The sequence below is a fragment of the Astatotilapia calliptera genome, chromosome 2 (assembly GCF_900246225.1).
Source record: "Astatotilapia calliptera chromosome 2, fAstCal1.2, whole genome shotgun sequence".
Classification (NCBI taxonomy): domain Eukaryota; kingdom Metazoa; phylum Chordata; class Actinopteri; order Cichliformes; family Cichlidae; genus Astatotilapia; species Astatotilapia calliptera.
In genome coordinates this window covers 175,849-203,251 of record NC_039303.1, presented here as the reverse complement: position 1 = coordinate 203,251, position 27,403 = coordinate 175,849, and the positions used below count along the sequence as shown (strand labels likewise).

Sequence of the window (27,403 nt, the reverse complement as noted above, 5' to 3'; positions counted from 1 at the left end):
TCAGAATTTGTCTTTAAAAAAAAAAGCATGGATCCATCCTGCCTTGTATCATTGGTTCTGGTTGTTGGTGGTTGTGTAATGTTGTGAAGGATGTTTTCTTAGAACTCCTAGTAATAATTGAGCATTGCTTAAACACCACACAGCCTACTTAAATATCGTTGCTGATCATGTCCATCTCTTTATGACCAGCATATCCATTTTATGATGGATGCTTCTGGCAGAATAATCTCCTATATTCAAACAATCTCAATCCTGTCTCTTGAAACTGTCAATGAGTTTACTGTGCTCAGATGGCCGTGACTGTCACCAGATCTTGATCCAATGAGTACCTGTGGGATGGATATGGATGTACAGCTAACAAATCTCCAGGAACTGCTTCATGCTGTCATGTTAATAAGCACCAAAGTCTATGAGGAATGACTGCAACAGCATCTATACGGGGTAATTAATAATAATAACTGGAATAAAGACAGTCTGGAAATCAACTTAGTGCTAGTAAGGTGTAACTATTTAAACTACTTAAGTCCTTTGGCAAAACGACTGTCTGTCTGCAAGTTTCTCTTACGTTGTCTCTAACTGGACATGGTATGATGCCCAAAATATAAAGGCTGTTCTCACAACAATTGGATCTCTTTAGCATCAGTTGTTGCAGTGATATATCTCATGTGCTCTCTATACTGTGACAAAAGACAATGCACATGAGAATTAGTAAAACTGCTAAGATTTATGTTAAGATTAAGAAGGCTCTATGACTTCCACTATCGGCCATGCTTAAAGCTGTGGTTGAGAGGAAGTCACGTAACAGTCTGCTCATCTTCAATAATATATCAAAATAAAATCAAAGAAATTAAAACGGTGCTCTTTTAAGAGAGAGCGTGAGAGAGAGAATGAAAAACATGGAGGACAATGTGGAAATGACGAGAAGGAGCATAGTTTTATTATTATTCATTTTATTATTAAAATGACTGCCTAACTTTTCAGAGTTTTCTGAGATTAAAACTAAATTTAAATCACAATACTAAATACAAGGCAAAAACTGCATATTACACAATATATTGTTATAATATATTGTTCAGATATTACGTGAACATTTTCAGAAGTACAACAGAGGCCCTGTGGTGTTTATGGTGCTACACTGTCCCACATATTTTCAGCAATTTCCACAGGTGAATTGTTGATCTGCTACAAATCTCTCACACCAGTGTAGACTGTCTCCTCTGCTTTCCTGGAACTCATTTGCTCCACTTTGTCAGTTTTTCTCCAGGTGAAAGTTGTTGATGAATAAACCACTGAATCTTCAACTGTCTGTAGAAAAATCGAACATTCATCAACACTAAAGGTCTTGACTATAAATGATTAGAAGTATTTACCTATTAATTTCCCCATTACTTTTCTGACATACACCCTACCTGCTGACTCTGCTCCTCACCACTGACTGTTCCAACATCTGTTTGAAACACAGAAGTTTTAGCTAAAAGATGCTTTAGGCTGACTGAAACAAACCAATGATATGAAACGTGACGTTAGCTTTTGCTAAATACCTTTAGATCTGACTGACGAAAGGGGAAAGTTGTATTACCTTTACAACAATTACATGTTTTCTTCTTGATGGTATAAATGAGGTAGGCGATAACAACCAGACTTGTAACCAAAACAGCACATAACAGAAAGATGGCTGTAGTGGCCTTCTGCAAATTCCATGTGGTGAGTTCTAGAAAAATACATGCACTATGGAATGTGAATTTTGGTATCATTAAAAACTGATATCAATGCATAATAATCTATTCTAAATAATAAATAATAAAATGTTAAAATTTACCTTTAACATCCAGTCTTATTCCATTACCAAAAATGATCTGTCCACATGTGGCCACAGCACAGTAGTACGACCTGGCATCAGAGGAGCTGACGTTCTTGGAGAAGCTGTAGACACATTTCTGTGTGGAGGAAGCCTCTTGAATCTTCTCACATTTATCACTGTTTTCATTTGGATAAATTGCATTAGGATGAGATTTATCAGATCTAACATTGAACCAAAACACACTGTGATTTCGAGGACATGTTTTGTTCTCGGAGTTAGAGAAAACTGAACACTGCAGAGTCACTGGGTTTCCTGGATGGACATGATCAGAAGGAAACACTTGAATGGTATCATTGATAGTTGGTTCTAGTCCTGGAAAATATAAAAGAAGAAATAATTAACATGTTCTACCCACTTTTTAACTAACAAAAAAAGAAAAACAAAATTTCACGTTGAAAAAACCCCCAAAGTAATTCAATTCACCTTTAATCCTCAGAAATGTTCCCTTTAAAAATGTCATAGCAAGCTGCCTGACTTTTATGCAGTAATAAAGACCAGTATCACTTTGATTAACTTCAATTATTTCCAGAATAAATGTTCCAGGTTCTTGTTTTGTCGTAATATGAGGAGTCTTGTTAACACCAGCATAATCAAAGGCAAATGTTCCTCCCAAGAATTCAGGCCAGCTTCCAGAAACAATCCTGATCCAATACAAGGTTGCTTCATAATCAGACGTCGGCCGTGCACATGTCAGGGTCGCATTTTCTCCAACACCAATAGTCTTTGTTCCAAAGAACAGATCATCTGTGCATCCTGAAGATAAAATGAAGCAGATGAGTTAACAATAAATTTCTGGAGTTAAATTGGGAGAAAAAAAAGCTGACTCTAAACTTACGACAAACTTTGAAGCTCAATAGTGTGCAAAATATGATCAGCATTTTCTGATTAATCCACTTCTAGTTAATTTCCATTTAAGCATACTATAGCAAGGGGTATCTTAATATAATCACATTAAATGGGAGGGAACAATTTCAGAACAATTTGATTGGCTGTTCGTCAAGTTGGTGCTTTGCTGTACTACCACAGTGGAAATAATATCAACCATCTTTCCGGTCTAAACAACTGAAACAACACCAACAGCACAGTTTTCTTCATGGTGGGTTTCTGTAACTCACACAAAGTGAACATGAGAGATGATATGGTGACTAAAACATTATAAAACTGCCTGTAAATTTCCAAAATACTAATATGGTTAAACTGTGTACCATAGATCACCTTTATTAACTTTGATAACATAAATTAGAGACCGTAGTGTTCTCAGCTTCCAAAATTTACTTTAAGGTTGAGCCGTGATTGGCATTAATCTTAAAGCTATGAAACTACTACTTACGGTACTTTTACATTTATCATAATTTTATTATTTATCATTTTCAGGACTTCAGGGCGTAAGTAATGCAAAATAAGTCATAGAAATAATTGTCAAAAACACTGGATTACATATTTTCAAAAAACCATCTCAAATGCCAATTATGCTCATTTCTTTCATAAATTACATCCACATACGTATATATTTGAGTGCAATTAAGTTCAGTGTGAATGGATTACCAATGATGACCAGTTTAATTCCACTTACACATGTAGTGCAAAAGTAGATGTCCATGCTACAGTATTGCTTCATGCTGTTGTTAAAGCCATATGCTCAATCACCATGAGAAATGGCAAGAAACAGTGGTGGTGGATGGTCGTTATTTGATGAACATAAGTTACTCAGGTGGCATGTATAATTCAAATTTATGGCTATGAATGAGACTTTATCATTAAATAAAATTGACATGCTGTTTCATGAGGGGCATAAAGGCTGAAAACAGGTCAATTTTGCCCTTTGGTAAGTGGTTTCCAAGCAAAGAGAGAATTTCATAATATATCATGCATAATTTACCTTTAACAATGACAAATTAGATGTTATCTTTGTGAAAGAAAAATGATAGCATGCTTTAAATGGTACTAAAGGTGCATAAATGCTAAAACAATGGTCATCTTAACAAGTTGCTAGGTAAATGGCCTGTATCTGTATAGCGCTTTACTAGTCCGTAAGGACCCCAAAGTGCTTTACACATCCAGTCACCCACCCATTCACACACACATTCACACACTGCTGATGGCAGCTACATTGTAGCCACAGCCACCCTGGGACGCACTGACAGAGGCGGTAGTTGCTAGGCAACATAATGATATCATAATTTCTGATATAGTTAGGAATCTTCATGGGCAAAAGATTGTGAAGTTTAATTGCTGAACTCTGGATGGTCTGAGAGAAGTTGCTTACCACTTACCCAGTTCACTTTGATAAAAATACAAATAATTATTACCTAATACCTAAACTGCTATTTGATCTTTGGCACAAACAGTTCAGTCAGTTAGCTCCCTGTAATTTTCTGAGACAATCCTGTGGTCACATCTTCTATGTACACATAGTCATATGTATATTGACTGCTACAAACACATAAGGTAATAACTTACAATTATAGATTGTGACTTTTTCATGCCTTACATCTTTTGCATGTTCTCATAACAGTACTTGCACCGGAAACTCACAACGATACCAATAAACAGGAGTGCTGATGAAACACTTCTGTGTTTGAGAGTTCAAACAAGGCCATGAATACAAAGGGGTTTTTCATCTCATCTCTGTTTGAGTCTCAAGTAACTGATCTTGTACCACTGGTGGAAGGTTGAATACAACTGTATAATTAATATGAATAATTATTTCAAAACAAGCGGCCAAAGGGTATGTGAGAAAGGGAAATACATAGAGACCTGCTCAGTCATGCTGTGATCACTCTTAATCACATGTCACTGTGGGCAATGGGGAAGGTGTTCATCATTCACTTCTCTTAACTTTGTCTTTCCTTTTCTTTCTTTTAGAAATTGATTTTTAATTGGTTGCCAAACTGTAAACTATACAACTATAAAGCCTCACCAGAGATCATTGCAGTGTGTTTAACCCAGAGCTGTAACAGACATCCATCCAGTTTAAATCAATTATCAATTAAAAATAAAACTAACATCACATTTGGACAGTTGAATGTGTTTTTTAAACAATGTTCCAACTTAACAAACATGTACAGCTGAAATGATCTATTCCAACTGTTCAACTCAACCTGACCTGCTGAAGTGCAGCTCTTCTCTCACTTCATGTCTTGTGAAAGATCATACTGAGATCTGTTCTGAGTAAACAACTTCAGCAGTCAAAGAGCACAGAAACAGCCCACCACAACTTTTGTCTGTCAGTGTAGCTGCCGACTGTGTATCTGCTCATTGTTCTCTCAACTTGTAGGAGAGAAATCAAAGAAACCATAGCTGAACAATATTTAAATGGAAGATATCAGATAGTGGCATTATTATAGAATAGAATAAATACAATAGAATAGCCCTTTGTTGTCATTGTTAATGTACAACAAAATTGTGTGTGCAACTGTGCAAGAATAAAATATAAATAGTAAGCTGGCAGGAATGAATAACAAACGGGAGAAATACATACAATCAAGAGGAATATGCACAAAACAAGAAAGGCACACGAGAGACAGCAGGTTGCAAAGTGCTTGGAGGTAGTGCAAAGGACTAAAGGCTTTGTGTGAATGGCCTGAATGATGAGGTTACTTAGACCATGGCTCAGATTGGTCAGGTGGGTGGGAAGGGGTGGGGTGTATATGTGGAGGGAGGATGGGGTGGGTCGGGTGGATAGTGTTTGGTGGGTCTGAATGTTTGTAAATCTGGAGGTGTGGGACCTGATTGACCTTAGGTGCCTACCCAAAGGCACTTAGTCAAACAGGTGGTGAAGGATCACCTTTGATGGCTCAGGTTGTCCGGAGACAGATCTGAACGTGTCCTCCAGGGAGACCAGTTCTCTATTGAGTGGCGTTAATTACCTTCTGCCAGGCTTCCTGGTCTCAGTTGCGGCCCTGTGTACCAAGCACCCAGGCAGAAGGAGAGCACGCTCTCCACCAGCGACTTCTGGGCCAGGTTATTCTTCCACAGGACAGGGAGGATGAGCAGCTGCTGATGGGCCTTCTTAATTAGAGCTTTGGTTGTTGTGGGTCCAGGTGAAATAATTGGAGATGTGGTTGGATTGGTGTACAGTCATATGTGTACAACACGTAGAGGAGGGGGCTGAGAACAGAGCCGTGTGGTTATCCGGTGCTGAGTAACAGTGGGGTAAGAGATGTGGGGGCCTGGGAGTCTGACTGATTGAGACCAGTGAGTAGGAAATCTTTGACCCAGGAGGAGATGCAGGGAGAATCTGAAGCTGGTCCCGTTTGGTGGTAAGGAAGTCTGGGATTAAAGTGTTGAATGCTGAGCTGTCATCCATGAAGAGCATCCTTACATAGCTCTTCGTGTTCTCCAGATGGCTCAGCGATCTGTGAAGGGTGATGGAGACAGTGACAGCATCCTCTGTGGGCCCGTTTGCTCTGTAAGCAAACTGGTGGGGGTCGAGGGAGGGGGCTAGGCAGGCTCTGATGTGCTGAGCAGTATCCGTTTAAAACATTTCATAACTAATCTTCTCCAGACTTCATGTTTGTAGGGGGAGAGTGGGTTGAGCTGAAGGTGTGTGTGTGTGTGTGTGTGTGTGTGTGTGTGTGTGTGTGTGTTGGATGAATGTCTACACCTGATAGGGCTGGTTGTCTGTGAGGAAGCTCTCGATGCTCATCTCGTAGGCCTCTTTTAGTTAATTAAAGAAAATGCATCACACTTAAGTTGACAGTCAAAAACCTGCACTGTATGTTGCTCTGTCCATCACCATTACTCAGATTGTGAGAAAAATGTTTTAAGAAATTCACAAAAGTTGACACTCTGGACCTTTAGGAGGAGAACGCTACTCTTAATCGAGTGTAACTACTGGCAAGGATGACAACAAAAAAGCCAATGTAATGTAATGTAAATCATTTTTCTCCTGGTTTGCCGTTAATATTTAACTGTAAAATAGTTTTTAATAAACAAGACAATGTGTTATTTATTTCAAAGCAGCTTACATTGACTGAGAGGTTTCCAAAATGCAAACTTCATAGCTAATTAACATCAAAAATAACATCTATATCAACTTTTAAAAAATTAACCACAATCAATATTAAGTAAAATCTTCACGAAATAATTAGTGAGTTGAATTTTGGGTTTAATATGGCTTTAATATCATTGCATAACAGTATGTTTGTCTGTTAAGAAAGAATAGAAGCTTTCTAGTCACTAATTTCTAATCTGAAGAAGAAGCAAATTAGGAAAGACTTTTTTCCATGGACAATAAGGAGATTAATCTGTGTCTGTGATTTTAACACCATGACTATTTATAACTGTTTATTACTTTGTACAAAAACATGCATACATATACAAATGATTATTGTGAAACATCACAATAAAAACGTTTTATTTTTCAAACTTAAAAACATTCAGTTGTTTGCATCTGTTGTTTATTTATTATCTTTGCATGTAAGCTATGACAAAAACCTAAAAAAATACAATTTATATTTTCTTTCAGTTTGTCCAAATGATAAATTAAATTTATACCAAACACTTTGTATAAACATTTGTATCCACATTGATGAGTTTGATAGATCTCAATCCAGTACAAGGGCCCTGGCATCGGTGTAGATGCAGCCTGCAGGTTTTGTATCTCTTGTCTTTGATTTGCTCACTTTTTTAAAAGTTGCTAGAGAATAAACCACCGAGTCCTCATCCACCTGAGGAAGCATCACATATTAATATTTACACATACAGACATTAAAATATTCTCATAGCTCAGAGTTATATTTTATGTATCTTTACCTGCAGATTTTCTTGACCACCATTTCCAATGACATTTGTTTGCAGGCCAACAGCAGCTATATTGTCACATAAAAGCAGAGAACTGAAATTAGTTTACTTTTGCAAGTATTATTTGATACATTGATGCACAGTATGAGTGACTGCTTACCATTACAATCCATATATGGTTGCGTCTTCAGGTTCTTGATTGAATAAATTAGAGAGGCTATAACAATCAGACTTATAGCCAAAGCAGCACATAAAAGATAGAGAATGGTATTGTTCCTGTTGACTGCTGACACAAAATGAAAATAATTAGCCTTAAACATTATTAAAATGGTTGTTAAAAGTATTTTTTAGTTATTTGATTAATCATGTTTAGATTAATATTAGATTCAAAACTAAAATCAAATCAAATGCACAAATATTATAATTTTCTCCATTATATTAAAATATGATGTACTCGCCTTCAGTATCACCTTTTGTTGTATCTTCAGAAAATGACTCCACACATGTGGCCGTGGCACAGTAATACGTCTGAGAATCAAAGGTGCTGAAGTTTCTCAAGTAGCTGGAGAAGCATTTCGTTGTTGATAGTCCATCCAAGTTCTTTTCATATTCAGCTCCACCATTTGTATGAGTATGATTCAAACTGGAGTGAAATTTATGTGATTTAGCATTCAAACAAAACACAGTATCAGCTGCTGGACATGCTTTATCCTGGCAGTCATGGAGGACTGAACACTGCAGCATGAATGTAGGTTTCTCATGGACGGGATCAGATGGAGGAGCTGTAGTGAAAGCTGGTTTTGGTCCTGAGAAACACATCAATCATTCAATTATTAAAAAACAAATTACAAATGTAATTATTTAAACAGTCCTTTTATTTACACATGAATAAATGTGTAAACACAAGCAAAAACTTTATACATGTTTTTTAAATTAGTAAACTATGTAAAGTCCCAAATTTTTGTAGGACCTAAAGGTGTTTTTGTGTACTTACCTTCAACTTTCAGGAATATTCCATTCAAAATTTTAAAGTCTTGTTTTCCTGTTTTCATACAGAAGTAAACTCCTGTATCACTTTGCCGTGCTTTTGTAATATACAGAACAAATGCTCCAGGTTCTGTTGCAGTTCTAATGCGCTGATCAACACTCTCAAAGCTAAATGACCTTCCTAAGATTTTAGCAAAGTCTCCAGAAACAAGCTTAATCCAAAACAAGGTTCCTACATCTCTACGGGGGCACGTCAGTTTCATCTCCTTTCCAACAGGAACAATCTTTGTCTTGAAAATCTGTTCATCTGAGCCACCTGAGGAAAAAATCATACCTGTCAGTATGATCCAACACACAGAATCACCCGAATCCTCTTCTAAGTTTTCTGACTGTAAGACATTTTTAGTACAGGCAATCTACATATACTTACGTCCAATACTAAGCATCAGATATAAATAAAATATATTCCTCATTTCTGGTCTTTCCTCTTGGTACTGCTGTATTAAAAACCTGGTGAAATGATTTGTCTAAATATAATCACATGAAGTGGGAGGAAACTATTTCAGAGGAACCTGATTGGCTTCTCATTGTGTTGGTATTCCACTGCGTCGTGGAAACAACATCAACCACCTTTCCAACCTAAGCACATGAAACAACACCAATCGTAGGCTCTGTCATCTTATGTTTGGTTCTTGTTGCGGGTTTCTCAAACTGAAACTCATAGAAAGATAAGAGATAGCAGATTTGTTTATATTGTATCACCTGGAAAGAAATGTACAAAAAACAATTTTTTTAGGTCCTTTCTGCTGATCGACACAGTGGTGCAAGTGCAATGTTGACAGACTTCAAGGGGGAACTAGACCCTGTCTTAAAGAACTGCCTGTGTTCCCACCACATTTGTCCAGGTTTCCTCACAGACAGGTCGTGATGTTCTTTGAAAGACTGAAATGGTAAAATCACATACAAGTGATTATAAGGAACAGAGATCATACAAAGGTCACAATGTATCCAGTCTGAGGGTACCTTAACACAGACAAATCTGCACCCACAACCACACTGCACTGTAATGCAACAAAATAATCTATAAGCTACCCTGATGGCCTGACCTTAATCCACGAGGCCTGGCTGGGCCTACACAACCTGGGCCTACAGCTTGCAGAGATGGTTAGGGGTCTGGTGCTTTGTAGATCAGGAAGGAGTCAAGGGCGGAGAACCTGGTGGTCCAATCCCCAATTGACAAATATGGCTATGCTGACAATAAACATAGATGAACAAGTTAGAATCCATTTATTCTAAAATAGATAACTCTAAACTAACTGCAAAGTTAACTAAAACAGATATCAATAGTTGGGTGCCATAAGCTTATAAAAGCACTGGGCGTGTCAATTCAGTGGGTGCAGAAAACACAGTCCAAGGTCCACGCACACCCACTTGATCATCTTAAGTTGTAAGGGTTAACCCTAAACAATAAATTCCAACATTCCAGAAAATTCCTGCCATTTTTAGTTTCAATGAAATATCATGAAATTGTGATGGCTGTAAGGTTCTCATGACGTAGATAAAAGAGGAGAAGATATTGTGCAATAGTAAATATTTTTCTCCAGAAATAAGTACTGTAAAACTTGAAAGAAGGCCCAGGTCTAAATTGACCTGCATCTTATTATGAAGGCATGGAATATGAATAGTATGTAATGTCTAATGAATTATTGCAAAAGTAAAAATTGGAAGTTTAACATCTCATTCACATATGCATCGTATTCAGCAAGCTTCTTGCCATTTCTCATCCACTGTCCACTCTGCTCAGACTGCAGCTCTCTTCACCCCTGCTTCTTAGACCTGAAAGCCATTTCAGCTGCTCTGCTTCAGATTTGATTCTTTATTCATTTGGATTAGCAAGTCACACTCTGGACTCTATGCTCAACTTTCTTTTGAACAGCCAGAAAACTGCACTGATCTGCATGTCCAGCTACAAGCTCTGCTATGCTCAGCCCTATTCTGTCCTGGATAACATCACATTCAACACCAGCTGCCCAGTAGAAGTTATTATCTTGTATGCAACTGCAGTCTCCCTTTTATTTATCTGCAAGTGCATTCACAACATTTTCAGAAAACCTGACCCCCAATCTTGAGGTCAAGGTCACTGAGATTTGAAGTCGTCCAAGATTTGTGGTAGAAAAATCTAAAGAATTAATTTGGAAATCCTACATCACTTCATTCTCGAGTCATCGCATTCACAAGATTTTCAAAATAATTTGACCTTTGACCTTGAGGTTGAGGTTGACATTTGAACTCATCCAAAATTTTCAGTAGATACACCTATGTTATCTATTGGTTCATTATTCATTATCACATTCTCAGACTTGGGTGTCCACATTGCCCGCTTGGACAGCAGGGTAATGTCAATACCCCATCAGCCTTTTGCAGCTGAGGGGTAAAAACAAAAAATACATTTTCCCTTATTTTTTTTGCATAATTTGCCTTTTCTTTGTGTGACAAACACAATTCATAGTCTTCATAGTCTTGCAATACATGAAAACGTAAGCATTTCTGTGGTTGGGCTTTCAAATAAAGGTGTGAATAGAAAAGCGACTTTTCTTTTCTTTAATCTCAGGAAGCTGAGCCTGCAGTACCGTTTTATCAATTCATAGCATAACAAACAGCTTACAAGAGCGTCAAGGAGGTAGAACAGGAAAGAAAACATCTCCTTGTCACATTCTTCACTGGTCTCTGTGGCAATGTTTTAATTATTGCCAAAGAACTGGCTATGCTTTACTTAGCACAAATATGGATGGGCAGCTTGTCAAAATTAATAATCAGTGACCTAGTAATGCAGTTGCATGACTGTTGCATGCAACTGCATTACTTTGTGATATATATTGGTAAAAAAGACACCAGTGGTTTCAAAGTTTTTTTTGTAACAGGTTTGTAAGAAAGACTTTGACTTGGGAAATGGTGTTTGGGTGGATGTTTTTCATTTTTATTATAATGCACAAAGAATAGTCACCTGACATTGGATGGAAGACCAGGGCCCCATACTATGAAGCTTGTTCAGCATACCCAAGACATCTTTTCATCATCTGGATTCATTTATCCTAACACTGGCAGTCATGATAATCGGTCACACGAAGCTGGTTATCAGCTCGCTAATCTAACCCAGGGTTTCCCTTGTGCATTCACGTGAAAGTGGTGGTGGTTTGATGCTGCCAATAATCTATCAAAATTATGTTTCACAGGTTACATGACTTTTTTTAGAACAGCAATTTATCCTAATGCTTGCCACCTACTCAAGAGACATTATCAGACAGTGATTAGTAGCTGCGATCCAGCAGTAGATTAGAATAAAGTATAAGACAAATAAAGTATAATAACATTAGTGGAATCTAAAGCATCTTTGCTGATCTTTAAAAAAATAATGTAAATCTGTTACATTATTCTATTAACACCCCCCAAACTTAATCTTAAATCCTTATTTTATGAAATATTGTGGTTAGAAAAGCTGATAGCACTTTATATTAATGCCACACTATTAAGCATTGCTAAGGTATTAGTAAAGTATTAACAAGTGCTACATTCATCATTTATATAGTATTACCCCTCCTTACTATGTTATATATGAATACAAACGCATTATTATGACTATGATGACAGTCAATAAACTTCTACTATTGACATCCATTGATGTGCCTTTTCAATGTCACACTAAGCCTTTTCATAGATGTTGTTTTTATAATAAGCCCCACGTTTCCAGAGGGTGGAGGGCACATTTTCTCTACAGAAACAGTTATGTGTGAGGGAATGCAGAGTGGTCAGTGGACATCTGTCTCTCCTGCTGCTTTGAGCATGTACATGACAAAAGAATTTCCCTCGGGATAAATAAAGTTATTCTTATTCTTATCTTCAAGATGGTGTGGGTTCTTGAGCTAAAAAGTTAGCAGCTGAGTGATGGATTTAGAGTAGAAATGTCCCCAGCTTCTCACAGACAGTTTAGAAAATTTGTACATCGACAAACACTGTCGAGCTGTCCAGTTCATTCATTCATACAAACTTGCACAAACCCTTGGTACTTTCTGTCACAACGTCTCTCAGAGCAGGCCATCGATCACAACCACATTCACTTCACCCTACAAAGTTCTTCACAATAAAACAGAAAATCAACCTCACCAACATAAAAACAAACCATATATAATGCAAATGCTTTTTTTAAACTTATTAAACACATTGCACTCCTTTTAACATGAGTTTTAAAACTTTCTCTAAATATAACCATTGTTATTTTACATTTTAACATGGATTTTAACATTTTTAATATTTCAACACATTTTAATAGTTTTCAGTTTTACCTGGTTTCAAACTAGTAAGTTGATTAATTAAAACAAATAAACCAGTTACAGAAAATCAGGAAAATATAAAATAACAAACAAAAAAATTCACATGTACTAAATAAATCAATAGGCTAATGCATAATAAACCATGTTTGTTTATAAATAATCTATATTCATATGTATCATTTTGATAACAACAATGCTAATATTTGTATATAAAAAATATTACATTTATTAATTGTGTAAATTCCCTGCACCTCTCACGCGCGTCCACATGACGTCCAAAAAATGTACTCAGTCCAAAGTTAAAATGTTGAACGTCAAATTGGGTCAGGGCTGGACGTCAAAATCATGGACCAAGTTTAGATGTCGTACAGATGTCCAGAATTGGTGATTGACCAATGGACCCAATATAGACATGAGCTATTGGACGTCTGTCTGACGTCCAATATTTTGTGGTTCACATAGGTCAATTTTGTTGAAGTGTTTTAAATTGCACTGATGCATTAAAGAATGGTTAAGATGATAAAATATGCATGTTAAACAAAAGAAAGATGGGAAGCCCCCTTTGCAAGTAAGTAAGCATTTATTTAAATATATAGCGTCATAGTATATCAGCAAAATGTATATTTTACACTTCCAAAAGAGCATTAAAAATACAAACTAGACAATAACACAATGTGATGTTAAAATTCTTACATGTTATTATAATATAATTTGTGGGTTTCAAAAGTAAAATAGAAGACATATGTTGTATGACATTGTTGTTTGTCATACAAACATTTGTAATTGGTAATATCACTTAAAATTCAGTTTAAAAATAGTTATTTTACTGCAGAAGCACTGATATCAGAGTAGACTGTTGCTTCCTCTTCTGCTTTTTCATTTCTTCTCACTAGTTTGCCACTTTTCTTTATGGTGAAAGTTGCTACTGAATAAACCATCGAGTTCTCACCTCTCTGAGGAAATACATACAATTTTTGGAGATAAATAAAGTGAAAAAAAAATTCAAATGCCATTAATTTATCTTTGTTTCTGATTTACACCTTACCTCCTGATTCTCATGATTGCCGCTGGTTGTTCCAAGATCTGTGTCTGAAACAAAAAAATTACGATGAAAGACACTCTTGGCTAGGGATGGGTATCGTTTAGGTTTTATCCGATACCGGTGCCAAATCGGTACTTTTGAAAAGGTGCCGGTGCTCAAACGGTGCTCGAACCGGTGCTTAAAGAATGGAGAACACAAAATTGGTCCAAAAACCTCTCATATTCAGCTGGTTTTTTGTAAAAAGATAACAATGTTAGCCTTTTCTGCAGCTATGGGGCATATATGGTATCACTCTTAGCTGGAAGCAGTGCTTAAACAATGGAAAAAATACAAACTTTGTCCAAAAACCTCTCATGTTTAGCTGTTTTCCACTTTTTCTTTGGTCATTTTAGCCTTTTTGGCCAGGGTGAAGGGAGCATCTGCCATCAAACAAGAAGACAGCCGCATGTAGCTATGATGATGTTTGTCATAGCTACATGCTTGATGTTTGCTAGTTCACCTTACATGCATTAATGTAATAACGTGGTTAGCCTACTCAACGTAAATTACACACGAACAACATTAAGCTACTCACGCAGAGAAGAGCGGCTGCTGCTGCCATCCAATACGGCGCATTTCTCGGCTTTTAAAAAAAAAAAACGCTATGCGTCGCCAGGTGTTTCATCGGATTCGAGGTGTTACCTCCTTTGACAGTATCACAGTATCAGCTTAAAGCACTTGTTGCAGGCTGCTGAGTTTGCATATTTTGCTGTGAAGTACAGCCAGACTTCTGACCGCTTCGCCTTGGGCATTTTTAATCTGTAGCTCTGCATAAAAGAACGTACGTACCTGGACCCGCCTACTATCCTCGGAAACGTAAAATGATTGGCTAGAAGTGTATCACAGCTCAGGAAAAAAAAGCACCGAAATAAAGCACCGAAATGTGCACTGCTTTTCGGTCTGGTTACTACCGTTTATGTCAGAACACCGGTACCCATCCCTACTCTTGGCTGATTTTAAAAAACAACTATGTAAATCAATTCAATTCAGTTTTATTTAAAATCACAACAACAGTCACCTCAAGCTTAATCAAGTGACGCTTTTGCAAAATAATGTTAGATAGAGAAGGGAGAACTTACCAGGGCAGCAAACACTTAATTTCTTGATGAGGTAGGCTATAACAAGTAGACTTGTAGCCAGTGCAGCAGATAACAGAAAGAGAACTGTATTGGCCTTCTGCAAGTCCCATGTGCTGGGCCCTAGAAAAATATAAGAATCCCATCATTAGGATTTTTGTTGTTGTTGTTACATTAGAAATTTGACACCAATGTATTCAGCTGATATTAATATATTCTGAATTATTTGATAAACATTGGACATTTTACCCTTAATGTTCAGCTTTGTTCCATTTCCAAAAACGATCTGTCCACAGGTGGCCACAGCACAGTAGTAAGACCCAGCATCAGCAGTGCTGACGTTCTTGGAGAAGCTATAGTCACATTTGTATTGCGAAGGATCCTCGGCACTCTTGTTACATTCATCACCAGTATTTCCATGAGCATAGATTAGACTGGGTTGAGACTCTTCTGTTCCAGCTCTGAACCAAAACACACTGTGATTTCCAGAACAAGTTTTCTTCTCAGTGTTAGAGAGGAGTGAACACTGCATAGTTATTGGATCTCCTTGATAGACATGATCAGATGGAGGCATTTGGAAAATGTCAGTGACATCAGGTTCTAGTTCTGGAAAATATAAAAGACGAAATAGTTAAAATATTTCATTCACTTCACCGAGAAAAATAAATATTAGATTTTTAGAAAAAATAAAACATATTGACCTTTAATTGTAAGAAACGTTCCTTTTAAAAATGTCATAGCAACCTGCCTGACTTTTATACAGTAGTAAAGGCCAATGTCACTAAGATTAACTTTACTTATTTCAAGAGTAAAAGTTCCAGGCTCTTGTTTTGCTGTAATATGGGGAGTTTTGTTAACACCATTATAGTCAAAGGTAAATGTTCCTCCCAAGAATTCAACTGAGCTTCCAGAAACTATCCTTATCCAGTACATGGTTTCTTTGTACTCAGCTACTCGGCGTGGGCATTTCAGAGTCACATAATCTCCAACAACTAAACTCTTTGTTTCAAAGAATAGATCATCTGTGCATCCTGAAAATAAAATGTGAAAAAAGCAGTGAGAGATAGATTTGTAAGTGCTAAATTGTACAAATATATGAATAAATAAATAAATAAACTTACTACCAACTCTGACGCTCAGCAGTATGTAAAATATTATCAGCATTTTCTGATTAATCCACTTGCAGCTCATTTCTTAAAGCACACAGCATTTAAAACATATTATAAGATGATGCAACTTAATATAATCACATCAAGTGGGAGGGAACAATTTTAGAGCAATCTGATTGGCTTTTTATTACGTTAGTGCTTCACTGCACTACCACAGTGGAAATAATATCAACCATCTTTCCAGTCTAAACATATGAAACAACACCATCAACATGCTTTTTTTTTTATGGTGGGTTTCTTCATTTATGAGGGCGTAAACGTAAGAGATGACACAGTAAACTAAAACACAAAAACAGAATTGTCTGGATATTTTCTAGAATATAGAGGCAACAGACTTTATCTTACCTAACATGGTCAAGCTATTTAGGACTCATAAAATTGTTACCATTATTAGCATGACCCACGATCATAACATAAATAAGTGAGGAACTTTTTAAAGCATTTATTGCTTTGAAAAGTATAATTTAACATTTAGGCTGGCCTTGGTTTATGCTTAACCTTAAGCTAAGGAGTACTTTCTTAAGGTTAGGAAACACATTGTAATGGTAAATTAACCGTTACAATATTGCTGTAACAATATCAATGATCTAATTCAACAATTTAATGTTGTAAAGAACATGTGATATAAATACAGTGGGGCAAAAAAGTATTTAGTCAGCCACCGATTGTGCAAGTTCCCCCACTTAAAATGATGACAGAGGTCAGTAATGTGCACCAGAGGTACACTTCAACTGTGAGAGACAGAATGTGAAAAAAAAATCCATGAATCCACATGGTAGGATTTGTAAAGAATTTATTCGTAAATCAGGGTGGAAAATAAGTATTTGGTCAATAACAAAAATACAACTCAATACTTTGTAACATAACCTTTGTTGGCAATAACAGAGGTCAAACGTTTACTATAGGTCTTTACCAGGTTTGCACACACAGTAGCTGGTATTTTGGCCCATTCCTCCATGCAGATCTTCTCGAGAGCAGTGATGTTTTGGGGCTGTCGCCGAGCAACACGGACTTTCAACTCCCGCCACAGATTTTCTATGGGGTTGAGGTCTGGAGACTGGCTAGGCCACTCCAGGACTTTCAAATGCTTCTTACGGAGCCACTCCTTTGTTGCCCGGGCGGTGTGTTTTGGATCATTGTCATGTTGGAAGACCCAGCCTCGTTTCATCTTCAAAGTTCTCACTGATGGAAGGAGGTTTTGGCTCAAAATCTCACGATACATGGCCCCATTCATTCTGTCCTTAACACGGATCAGTCGTCCTGTCCCCTTGGCAGAAAAACAGCCCCATAGCATGATGTTTCCACCCCCATGCTTCACAGTAGGTATGGTGTTCTTGGGATGCAACTCAGTATTCTTCTTCCTCCAAACACGACGAGTTGAGTTTATACCAAAAAGTTCTACTTTGGTTTCATCTGACCACATGACATTCTCCCAATCCTCTGCTGTATCATCCATGTGCTCTCTGGCAAACTTCAGACGGGCCTGGACATGCACTGGCTTCAGCAGCGGAACAGGTCTGGCACTGCGGGATTTGATTCCCTGCCGTTGTAGTGTGTTACTGATTGTGACCTTTGTTACTTTGGTCCCAGCTCTCTGCAGGTCATTCACCAGGTCCCCCCGTGTGGTTCTGGGATCTTTGCTCACCGTTCTCATGATCATTTTGACCCCACGGGATGAGATCTTGCGTGGAGCCCCAGATCGAGGGAGATTATCAGTGGTCTTGTATGTCTTCCATTTTCTGATGATTGCTCCCACAGTTGATTTTTTCACACCAAGCTGCTTGCCTATTGTAGATTCACTCTTCCCAGTCTGGTGCAGGTCTACAATACTTTTCCTGGTGTCCTTCGAAAGCTCTTTGGTCTTGGCCATGGCGGAGTTTGGAGTCTGACTGTTTGAGGCTGTGGACAGGTGTCTTTTATACAGATGATGAGTTCAAACAGGTGCCATTCATACAGGTAACGAGTGGGGGACAGAAAAGCTTCTTACAGAAGACGTTACAGGTCGTTGAGAGCCAGAGATTTTCCTTGTTTGAGGTGACCAAATACTTATTTTCCACCCTGATTTACGAATAAATTCTTTACAAATCCTACCATGTGGATTCATGGATTTTTTTTTCACATTCTGTCTCTCACAGTTGAAGTGTACCTCTGGTGCACATTACTGACCTCTGTCATCATTTTAAGTGGGGGAACTTGCACAATCGGTGGCTGACTAAATACTTTTTTGCCCCACTGTAATTATGTAAATTGAATTACTATGAGTCACACCCCCAAAACACTGGATCTCTCATTTTCCTTAATGCACCTGAAAGGCATTTTAGTAAAGTTTCCTTGACTAATCTGCCCAATACTCAGGCTTTTATAATGTAATTTTACACTTTGCTATCTCAAAACTGCAAAGATGTCCAAAATGAATGTATCACCAGAGATTACCAGGCTCAACCGCTGCCACTTATCTATTTATTACATTTTAAAAAATACATTTACAAGTCTCAAAGCCTCAGTCTCAAAACCTTACACTACCAAGTCTGAAATACTTTGCTTAATGATGTCCAACCTTTCGCTACAACAATGCATAATCGGACAGTAGCTGCCCAAGATTCGATTCAGTAGTTTAGATTCAACTTTACTGTCCCTGTGCAAAATGCAGTTAATGACATGAACATTATTAATGATTACCAAAAAATTTCAACTGCTGCTTCACCTGAAACACACAAAGAGACACAGAAGCATTGTTGTGTTTAGGCTTTCAAGCAAAGGCATGGATAGGACTTTACTTCCTGTCTCTGTTTTAATCTCAAGTAACTGGTCTGGCATCACTGTTTTTCAATCTATGCTAAAAAAGGAAAATGTAATAACACTATATTATTAGTGTGACTAACATTTATATTTAAACAATTTACAAGAGCTGTTAAAGTGTATATGAGAAAGGGACACATACAGAGATCTGCTTAGATTTGGTGTGATCAGTAAAAGCTACAATTTACTGTGGTCTGGCATCTTTCATTGGTAGTTACAGAGAAACAACAGAAAGTGCTTATCATTCACTCGTCTTACTCTGATCTTTTTTTTCCTTTAAGGGCAGAATTTTAATTGGTTGGCAAACTATAAACTATAAAGTTGGTTTGGCAAGCCACCAAAGACTGTTACAATGTAGCACAAAATGAGCTCCTTTCTGAGTCAGCAGCTTCAGTGGTTGGTCAAAGTGCAGAGAAACACGCCACCACAACCTTCATCTGCCAGTTTAGTTGTTGAATGTGTGTTTGCTTTTTATATTCTTGAGATACTGAAACTTAAGCTTAGCTGAAGAATCTTTTCATTGAAGACAGACCCTTAAAGCCAATGTTCAATCAGTGGGTTTCATTTGCATTTGTATCACTGTGCTAAAAATGCTAAGCTCTACCTCAGTGGCTATCTCTTTTCTGTGTGTGTCTCTCTCTGTCAAAAGGACTTAGTAGTGAGTTTTCCCAAATTCATGAGGTTCTTTGTTTTTTTTCTTTGTTTTGTGGATTCACAATGACTTGAAAAACTTATAAATGATGAATCTAGCTAATGTGGTGCCATCCTTTAGTTTTTTTTTTATGTAGTTTATGGTTGAGCTTAGCTACAGAAAAAAACTTTGATTAGAAATGCTACTGTGTTTAACCATTCCAATGGTAACGTTTATATATGATTTAGTCAACAGTATATTTGTTAAACAAACAAACATGAAGCAAATATCAGCCTGTGAATAAAACCGTTTCTTTCAGAACCAGTATATATAGAAAACCTACAGTTTAGAGCTTAACAGGTGTGTGTCAAAAACACAACAGGAATGAATGTAGATGTGAAAAGGAGATTTGTCGACATTGTATCTAAAATGCTGTCATGCTACTGACCTGTGGTCACTTATCAGGCGATGCTGTTTGGTGAAGGAACTAAAGTGCTGACAGGTTTGTATTTAAATTGTTAATTCATCTTAAGAGTTTGAATATGAGTGAAAACATCAAACCAAGCACTGTGATACAGTTAGTAAATATTTAAGTACAACATAGGATTGCTACTGAGTGACAATTTGAAATGTTGTGTAAAACTGTGAATATGGAACTGATAAACAAATAAAAATCAAGATTTACCATTGTCACAGAAGCAGAATTTTTCATACATTTCCAGTAACTGCCTAATTCCATATTTCTAAAAAGCCTCTCCAACTCGTTTATTTATTTATTTATTTATTTATTTCTTTATTTTTTTTCAGAATTAGGCCTTTCTGTGATTGTTCTTGGAGTACTGGTGTCCTGCTGAGCTGTGATTTTCCTTCTATTAGCCACTTCATTAGTTACACGTTGCTTTTGGTTTGTTGGACAGTTGCTAACATATATTCAACAAGGTGCTGGAAAGATTCCTCAGAGACTTTGATCCATATTGACACCATGACATCAGATATTTGATGCAATGCAGGATGGATCCATGACTTCATGCTGCTCAGGCCAAATTCTAGAACTCACAGCAGAAAGGGAGAATCTTCAACAGACACATTTTGATATTGATGATGTTGCTGACATTACCTATCTGTCATTTGAGATTACGAACTGAAATGCAAAATACTTTCACTCAATATCATTTATCATCAGCTAAAAAATGTAGAATAAAAACAAAAAAAAGTAGTAATTTAAAATACATAATTTATGCTTTAATTACTATCAGCAATGAAACATGTTGCTGATTTCTTCCATAAAGTATGAATAGAACCATGAAGGCTGTCCACTTTAACTTTTAGAGGACATTTGCAGGGCGTTTGAAACACAGCTGAAAGGTTTGCATGTTTTCTGCAGGATGTGGTGGGCTGTGAGACAAAAGGTGCAGTTGGCTGAACTTGTTGATGTGAAAACTCCTGTGGCCAGCCTGTTGTGGACAGTAATAAGTGCTGTCATGTGCTGTCCATCTCTCTTGGAAGAGACGGAGGAGGAGTTGTACCTTCTTAGAGCAAACAATTTTACAACTTTTTGTTCTATAAGCAATAATATCTAATCCTAAAACTGGACACCTGCACTGTACTTGCTGACCTCATCTTTGCTCTCAAATTCTAAAACAGCACAGAGTCTAACTAAAACTTTTGGGAACAGGTTGTGTTCTGAGATTCAGTTTAAAACTGGCTTGGAGTGCCACGTTTTCATTTATTCTTTTATTTACAGCATGTAAAGTGTATTATAGATTCTCTGCAGGTAGAATATGTTTTCTATGTGACATTTGTTAAGCTGTGCAGTGGCACCAAGGCATTATACAATAAAATAATGTTATTAATACATAAGTAAAAGAAATTCCTATATACCCACACGGACATTTATTGTTCAAATAAATCCAATTTAAAGTTTCAGTTTTTTACAACAGTGTTGCATTTTACTGATATATATTTACAGATGTTTAAGCGCCATCTGATAATATTTCTGTTGTAGGGATCATTTTCTTTGGAAGAAGAGTCATAATTTGTGAAATGTCCCTCTTCGATTGGTCAGATGCTGCCAACACCACCCCTTTTGTATAAATGTGTAGGGGAAAGCCTGGGTTAACTTTGCGAGTTGACAACCAGCATTGTTCGACCATTTATTGTGATCGACAATGTTATGGTAAGTGAATTCACACAACAGAAAGTTAACCTAGGTATGCTGATTAAGTTTTGTGGTATATTCCCCAGGTTAAACTAGTGCAGCTCGTAAAGTGAGGTGGTGTAGCCTGTTAAAAAAACAAAATCTGAATGTGCAGTTTTTGGATGAAATTCCATCATTCATTACATCATTTATAGCAATTTTTCTCATAATCACACTTCTTAACCCCATGGTGGTGCTAGAGGAAAAGTTAGAATATTGATCACCATCATTTTGCTATCTCAATCAGCCCCTCAGAAATGTGTAGAATAGAAAGCATGTTTGACATATCCAAGGACTGTTTCATTTTGCTGCCCCGAGTAAACTTCCATCAGAGATAATGCTTAGTACAGCAGTGGTGACTGACTGTTTTGTGTAATCACATGTTTTTAGGCTTTTCTTTCTTCCATTGAAAGATGATATTTCCCTTATTCATAATATATATGAAAGATTGTTTTGTAGTTCGAGCAGTTGAGTGATTTGATTTTGTGATATACACTTACCATAACTACAATTTTAGTTTTCCTCCTATGGGAATGATGAATGTGCAATTTTTTTGGAAAGAAGAATAAGTGAAAAGTTTGACCTCCTTATAGCATCAGGACAAACTACTAAATAAACAAAGTTTATAAGTTTCATCTGTTTTTCATTAGTTTATCTAAGTCTGTTTCAGTCTACCGAACCACAAAGAAAAAAAAATGTCTTGATTAGCATAAAACAGACTAACAAATGCATTTGAATAGAGGCAACACTTTTCACACAAAGCAGGACGATTCCAGGAAATGCAGGTTGACTGTAAAGGCTGTGATAACCAATCAGATGTTGACCTGGATCACATCATCCTCCTCAGTCACTGAAATATCAACAAGTTTCCTAGTAAAGGCATTGTCACGATGATGCTGTTATTGGTAACATTTCTTCTACTTCACCATGGACGTGAGTTTTATCTAACTTTATAACCTACTATTTATTTATTTATTTTTGCCACAATCTGCAACCAAAGTAAACATGTGACGGTTAATAAGGATTTTTGTGTGTCCCGGTTATTTATATTCAAGACAAATTTCCCAGTTTTTTATGTGTTTTTTTTTTAAACTCACTGCAGACATGCTGGAGCAAGTGACCACAGTTCAACTTGGTGAACCTGCAACTTTGACATGTGTTTTACCTCCTGGTGATTTAAGCAGTAAAATTCATTGGTACAAGCAGAGAGCAGGGGAAACTCTGAAACTGATTGCGACACTGCGGCAAACTGCACATCCTCAGTATGGACAAGGGTTTAATGCCTCAAGATTGGAAGCAAAAGAGAATAAAAACATCAGCAGTCTGACCATATTCAGGACAATCCCAGAAGATGAAGGAATGTATCACTGTGCAGTCATGGAATGGAATGTGAATGCTTGGAGTGGGACCTATTTGTTATTAAAAGGTAATTATGTGATTGCAGCCTTTTGGATTCACTGTAAATACTCAACCATCTGACAAAAACTTTTTCACATGGTGGGAAAAATAACTATAGATTATATATGAATTTAATAAATCGTAGTTTAAACATCATATTAGGTATTTTAATGTGTTTGCAAATCGATTCCAAGTTTTCCTTTTCGAGATGCACTGTTATCATTCATTTTTCAACAAAATTTGAAACTGTGTTTAGAGGTAGTTTTTAAACACTGTTTTTTGTTATTACACAGGAAACACCCAGAGAAATGTTACTGTTCGTCAGTGGCCAACGGTTTTAGATTCAGTCCATGCAGGGGATTCTGTGACTCTCAACTGTTCAGTCCTGTCAGACTCTGATAACAAGATGTGTCCTGGAGATCTCAGAGTCCTCTGGTTCAGAGGACAAAACTCTCATCCAAATATCATCTATGTTGATGGAAAGAACCAAACTGAATGTAAGAAGCAATCAGACACTCAGAAGAGCTGTGTTTATCGCTTCTCTAAGACGGTCAGCTCCTCTGATGCTGGGACTTACTACTGTGCTGTTGTCACATGTGGAACGATATTATTTGGAGATGGAACTCAACTGCAAATTGGTAACACAAAAGTACAAATGCGCATAACATGTTTACGCCATCATGGCTTCTTCTTTTTTTTATTCTTCAAGAAGTAATGACATACTTTTTTTTGGTTTTTTTGAAGGAACAGGTTGGGAATTTATTGCGCTGGTAATAGCAATAATCTGCCTGGTCATTTCAGTGATTGTAAATATTGTTTTCACCCGTTTCAGAAGACCAAGACTAGCATGTAATAAATTTAAAGGTAAGTGTCATTCATTGAGTGAAATGAAGCAACATAACAAATGTCAAAGCTCAAGTTTCTGCTTATTCTGCATTAATTTATATTTCATTAAACAATTGTCGGGTTTGAGCATCCATATTGATATTTGTGCTTTCAAAAGCTTTAAATTTTAAGGGCACAATGTTAAAAACTCATCAAAGAAAGTTATTATTTTAAATTGATTGAAACTTTAAATTAAAACTGATGAACTAGCAGGTCGAATTATTACTGGAGTATTATTGAGCACTGTAATGAAAAATCTGCTACATTTTATAATGTATGTGTATTTGTTCATCATTCATTGGCAATAGACAGCACATCTTCACAAGGAAGAAATGACAACTTGACTCAACCACTGGATGATATTGTAAGTAATTATGTTAGCTCATATTGTTTTTTGTTAATTCATGACTATGGATCTCTGTAGCAGCTACAATATTTTATGATCTTTTAATTTCAAACAGAATGAAGGTGAGCAGGATCTGAACTATGCAGCAATACATTTCCCTGGAAGGAAAGCTACAAAAGGAAGCAATAAAAAAGAACAGAAGACTGAAGAATGTGTTTATTCTCAAGTTAAGCGCTGATCTGAAAGTGTTAACCAACCCTCTTACAAAGTGAATAAAATCATGTTGTGGGTTATTCCACTGTAGATAACTTTAATAATGTTTTGTGATGCAAATAAATAAGGATTTACAACCGTAATCAGTTCTATGTGGCTTATACTTCTTGTTTCAGTAATTCCAGTAAAGTTTCAGGCTTCACTTAAATAAGTTATTGCACTATATATTTTGGTCTTAATTAAGATGGAAAATTACCACATTAATGTATGTTGCTTAACACACTGTTCAATATTTGTTCCTATTAATTCAAACTTTAGTTCCTGCTTTTGTTTATGATGGGGCTCATTAGACTGTGACAAGCTTAAAGCTATGTGAGGCCAAGTGAAGTGAGTAAAGTTTAGTGCACACTGTCCAAACTTTCTGTAATTATTATAGAATATGATTTTAACTGAAGGTGTAACAAGGCTTTTATCAACAGTGCGGAGAGTCTGGAGACCACTAACAGGCAAGATATCAGGCACTGCAAGATAACTGCATCGTCAAAGTGACACTAAATAAAGTTTGCCCAACCTAATAAGTTGTACATTTGTGCAATGACCAAAACTAGCACCACTGATTAGCAATGAGCTGTGCGGTCAGTTTTTCAATCATTAATATGAAAATTACATCAGTATTATGCTATTTTTTCTGAGGCTGGTATATGTTATATTGCAGTTGATTAACTACTACATCTCCATAGAAATGAGGCAAATTTCCATCAAATAAACTTGGATACTGTGCATAGGGACCTCAGGAGCAGCACTTTATCTTTTAAGTAAAACATTTGTCATATCTATACAAAAAGCTGCCTAAGTCACCATGTTCAGTCTCATGCTCTTCAAAGTACTGTAGATGATTTTAGTTTAAACATCAAGAACACAGTTTTCAGCACTACTTACAAGACTCCGTATTGTTTTCTATTTCACTAAGAAACTGCTGCGAGCTCACCTTTAAAGTGTACAGGAAACACTACATGTATAAAGGCTAATTTACACCTGTCCTGCTATAAACATGTATTTCTTAAATCCAGAGACAGAGTTAAATCTATGACAGTTTTTTTAGCCCATTAAACCCATTTTAATTAAATTTTTTAGGTCAAATTACCACAACCCTTGAATCAATGGCATATTTGACAAATTCCAATGGCTCCTAAAACCATCAACTCTGTGCTTTTTCAGTAATATAAGGGTAATCCCATGCAGGCTGCCACATCCAAACAGTGTTGGGAAGGTTACTTTTAAAATGTATTCCACTACATTTTAAAATTCTAGTTTTAACTTTTAGAGCATTACAGAGACAGCCCCCCCCCCCCCATTTGCCGATTTGATTTGTACACATACCTCCACTCGTAACCTGAGGTCATCAAACCAAAACCTTTTAGGGGTCCCCAACACTCGTTTTAAAACCTGAGGGGACCCAGACTGTGGAATGCCCTATTTCTACAGGGTTTGGACTCAGTAGAGACCTTCAAAAAGCAGCTAAAGACATTTTTATTTCAAAAAGCTTTTAATTAGACGAGGGTTTTTATGATGTATTTTATGACTGTATTATGTTTTTACCATGTAAAGCACTTTGTGACATATGTCTGTGAAAGGTGCTATATAAATAAACTTTACTTACTTACTTACATACTTACAGATTACAGAATTGTTAAATACCCCAATTCTTTGATCTTTGGGCTGAAGGAAGAACAACACTCGGTGTATAAATGCTCAATCAACAATTTCTTTAATCTCTCTACAATTTAATCTCAACAGACTACATGCCCCAAAATGTATTTTGTAATGTGTCCAGTGAGAGTAACGTATTCTGAATTCTTTGGATTACTTAATATATTATCGTGCTTTTTACAACTACATGAATGTACTATTGCTGTGTGATTTATTACTATTACTGAAAGTTACTCACCATGCCAATACCGACTAGATTTTTAAATCTTAATATAAAATGAGTAACAGTAGTTAGGTAGGGTAAGTAGGGTAGTAGGTAAGGCTGCACTTTTTGCAGCGATCTCGTATAGAAAACTATTCCACACATATATAAAACAGGTCCGCGGCTCTGAACCGTAGTAAAGGGACCTCTGGCTAATACGTCGGGTTCGTGTCGGGCTCGTGTCGGGCTCGTAGCCGAAAACTAGCTTTACTTTGTTGTCTGGGTCAACTTTGCTAGCGAGAGACAGAGAGAGGCATTGAAAGCCTGCTCCAACGGAGCTTATTGTTTCAGAGGAAAACACAAACACAGTGTACAGTCAAGTCGTAACAGCTTACTTACAACTGGGCTACACTGCCCATGAGGCTACATTCTTTAGGGCTATGCCTGTAACACCCTGCCTATTGCAGTAATTTTTTGAATAATAATTTTTTAAAAATATTTCTTCACGTCATTATGTGGGCTGCAAGTAGAGGGGACGTGGGCCGCGAGATTGAGACCCAGGCATTAGAGCCTCTTAAGGCGTGTTTTGTTTGGGTTTCAACCAGTGTGGAATTACCAAAAATAGAGAGGGCATAGCCTAACATATGAAACAGGATCTAATAACTTTGATCTCAGCCAAACCGATTTACTCCGGAACAAATAAAATACCAAAAAAGGGTGAAAAATTACATTTTTAAGTTATCCGAGTGACTTATATATCATGTTTAACCTGAGT

The 27,403-nt window shown here is 36.9% G+C and overlaps 3 protein-coding genes across 3 annotated transcripts; 1 reads left to right on the top strand and 2 right to left on the bottom strand.

Moving 5' to 3' along the window:
• Positions 1-1,145: 1,145 nt before the first annotated feature.
• Positions 1,146-2,739, bottom strand: LOC113028558 (uncharacterized). Its single transcript, XM_026178944.1, has 6 exons — positions 2,697-2,739; positions 2,285-2,614; positions 1,820-2,173; positions 1,580-1,711; positions 1,410-1,471; positions 1,146-1,305 (listed from the first exon to the last, which is right to left on the bottom strand). Exons 1-6 carry the CDS (start codon positions 2,737-2,739, stop codon positions 1,183-1,185), a joined length of 1,044 nt encoding a protein of 347 aa, XP_026034729.1. The 3' UTR covers positions 1,146-1,182.
• Positions 2,740-7,410: 4,671 nt separating this feature from the next.
• Positions 7,411-16,242, bottom strand: LOC113009309 (uncharacterized). The gene is made up of 6 exons (XM_026147532.1): positions 16,200-16,242; positions 15,780-16,109; positions 15,328-15,684; positions 15,082-15,201; positions 13,967-14,010; positions 7,411-7,533 (listed from the first exon to the last, which is right to left on the bottom strand). Exons 1-6 carry the CDS (start codon positions 16,240-16,242, stop codon positions 7,411-7,413), a joined length of 1,017 nt encoding a protein of 338 aa, XP_026003317.1.
• A 6,736-nt stretch (positions 16,243-22,978) lies between these two features.
• LOC113009300 (uncharacterized) lies at positions 22,979-24,755 on the top strand. The gene is made up of 5 exons (XM_026147521.1): positions 22,979-23,300; positions 23,566-23,940; positions 24,023-24,136; positions 24,466-24,521; positions 24,619-24,755. Exons 1-5 carry the CDS (start codon positions 22,979-22,981, stop codon positions 24,739-24,741), a joined length of 990 nt encoding a protein of 329 aa, XP_026003306.1. The 3' UTR covers positions 24,742-24,755.
• Positions 24,756-27,403: the final 2,648 nt, after the last annotated feature.

Excerpts from the sequence above, each read along its gene's own strand:
- LOC113028558 (XM_026178944.1), bottom strand. The coding sequence starts at position 2,739 with ATGCTGATCATATTTTGCACACTATTGAGCTTCAAAGTTTGTC. Across the intron at positions 2,615-2,696 it reads ATTGAGCTTCAAAGTTTGTC|GATGCACAGATGATCTGTTC; the intron begins GTAAGTTTAGAG and ends TTTTATCTTCAG. Across the intron at positions 1,472-1,579 it reads AACATGTAATTGTTGTAAAG|CTAAAACTTCTGTGTTTCAA; the intron begins GTAATACAACTT and ends AGCATCTTTTAG.
- LOC113009309 (XM_026147532.1), bottom strand. The coding sequence starts at position 16,242 with ATGCTGATAATATTTTACATACTGCTGAGCGTCAGAGTTGGTA. Across the intron at positions 14,011-15,081 it reads ATTAAGTGTTTGCTGCCCTG|ACACAGATCTTGGAACAACC; the intron begins GTAAGTTCTCCC and ends TTTTTGTTTCAG. Across the intron at positions 7,534-13,966 it reads GCAATCATGAGAATCAGGAG|GTGGATGAGGACTCGGTGGT; the intron begins GTAAGGTGTAAA and ends ATGCTTCCTCAG.
- LOC113009300 (XM_026147521.1), top strand. The coding sequence starts at position 22,979 with ATGCTGGAGCAAGTGACCACAGTTCAACTTGGTGAACCTGCAACTTTG. Across the intron at positions 23,301-23,565 it reads GACCTATTTGTTATTAAAAG|GAAACACCCAGAGAAATGTT; the intron begins GTAATTATGTGA and ends GTTATTACACAG. Across the intron at positions 24,522-24,618 it reads CTCAACCACTGGATGATATT|AATGAAGGTGAGCAGGATCT; the intron begins GTAAGTAATTAT and ends AATTTCAAACAG.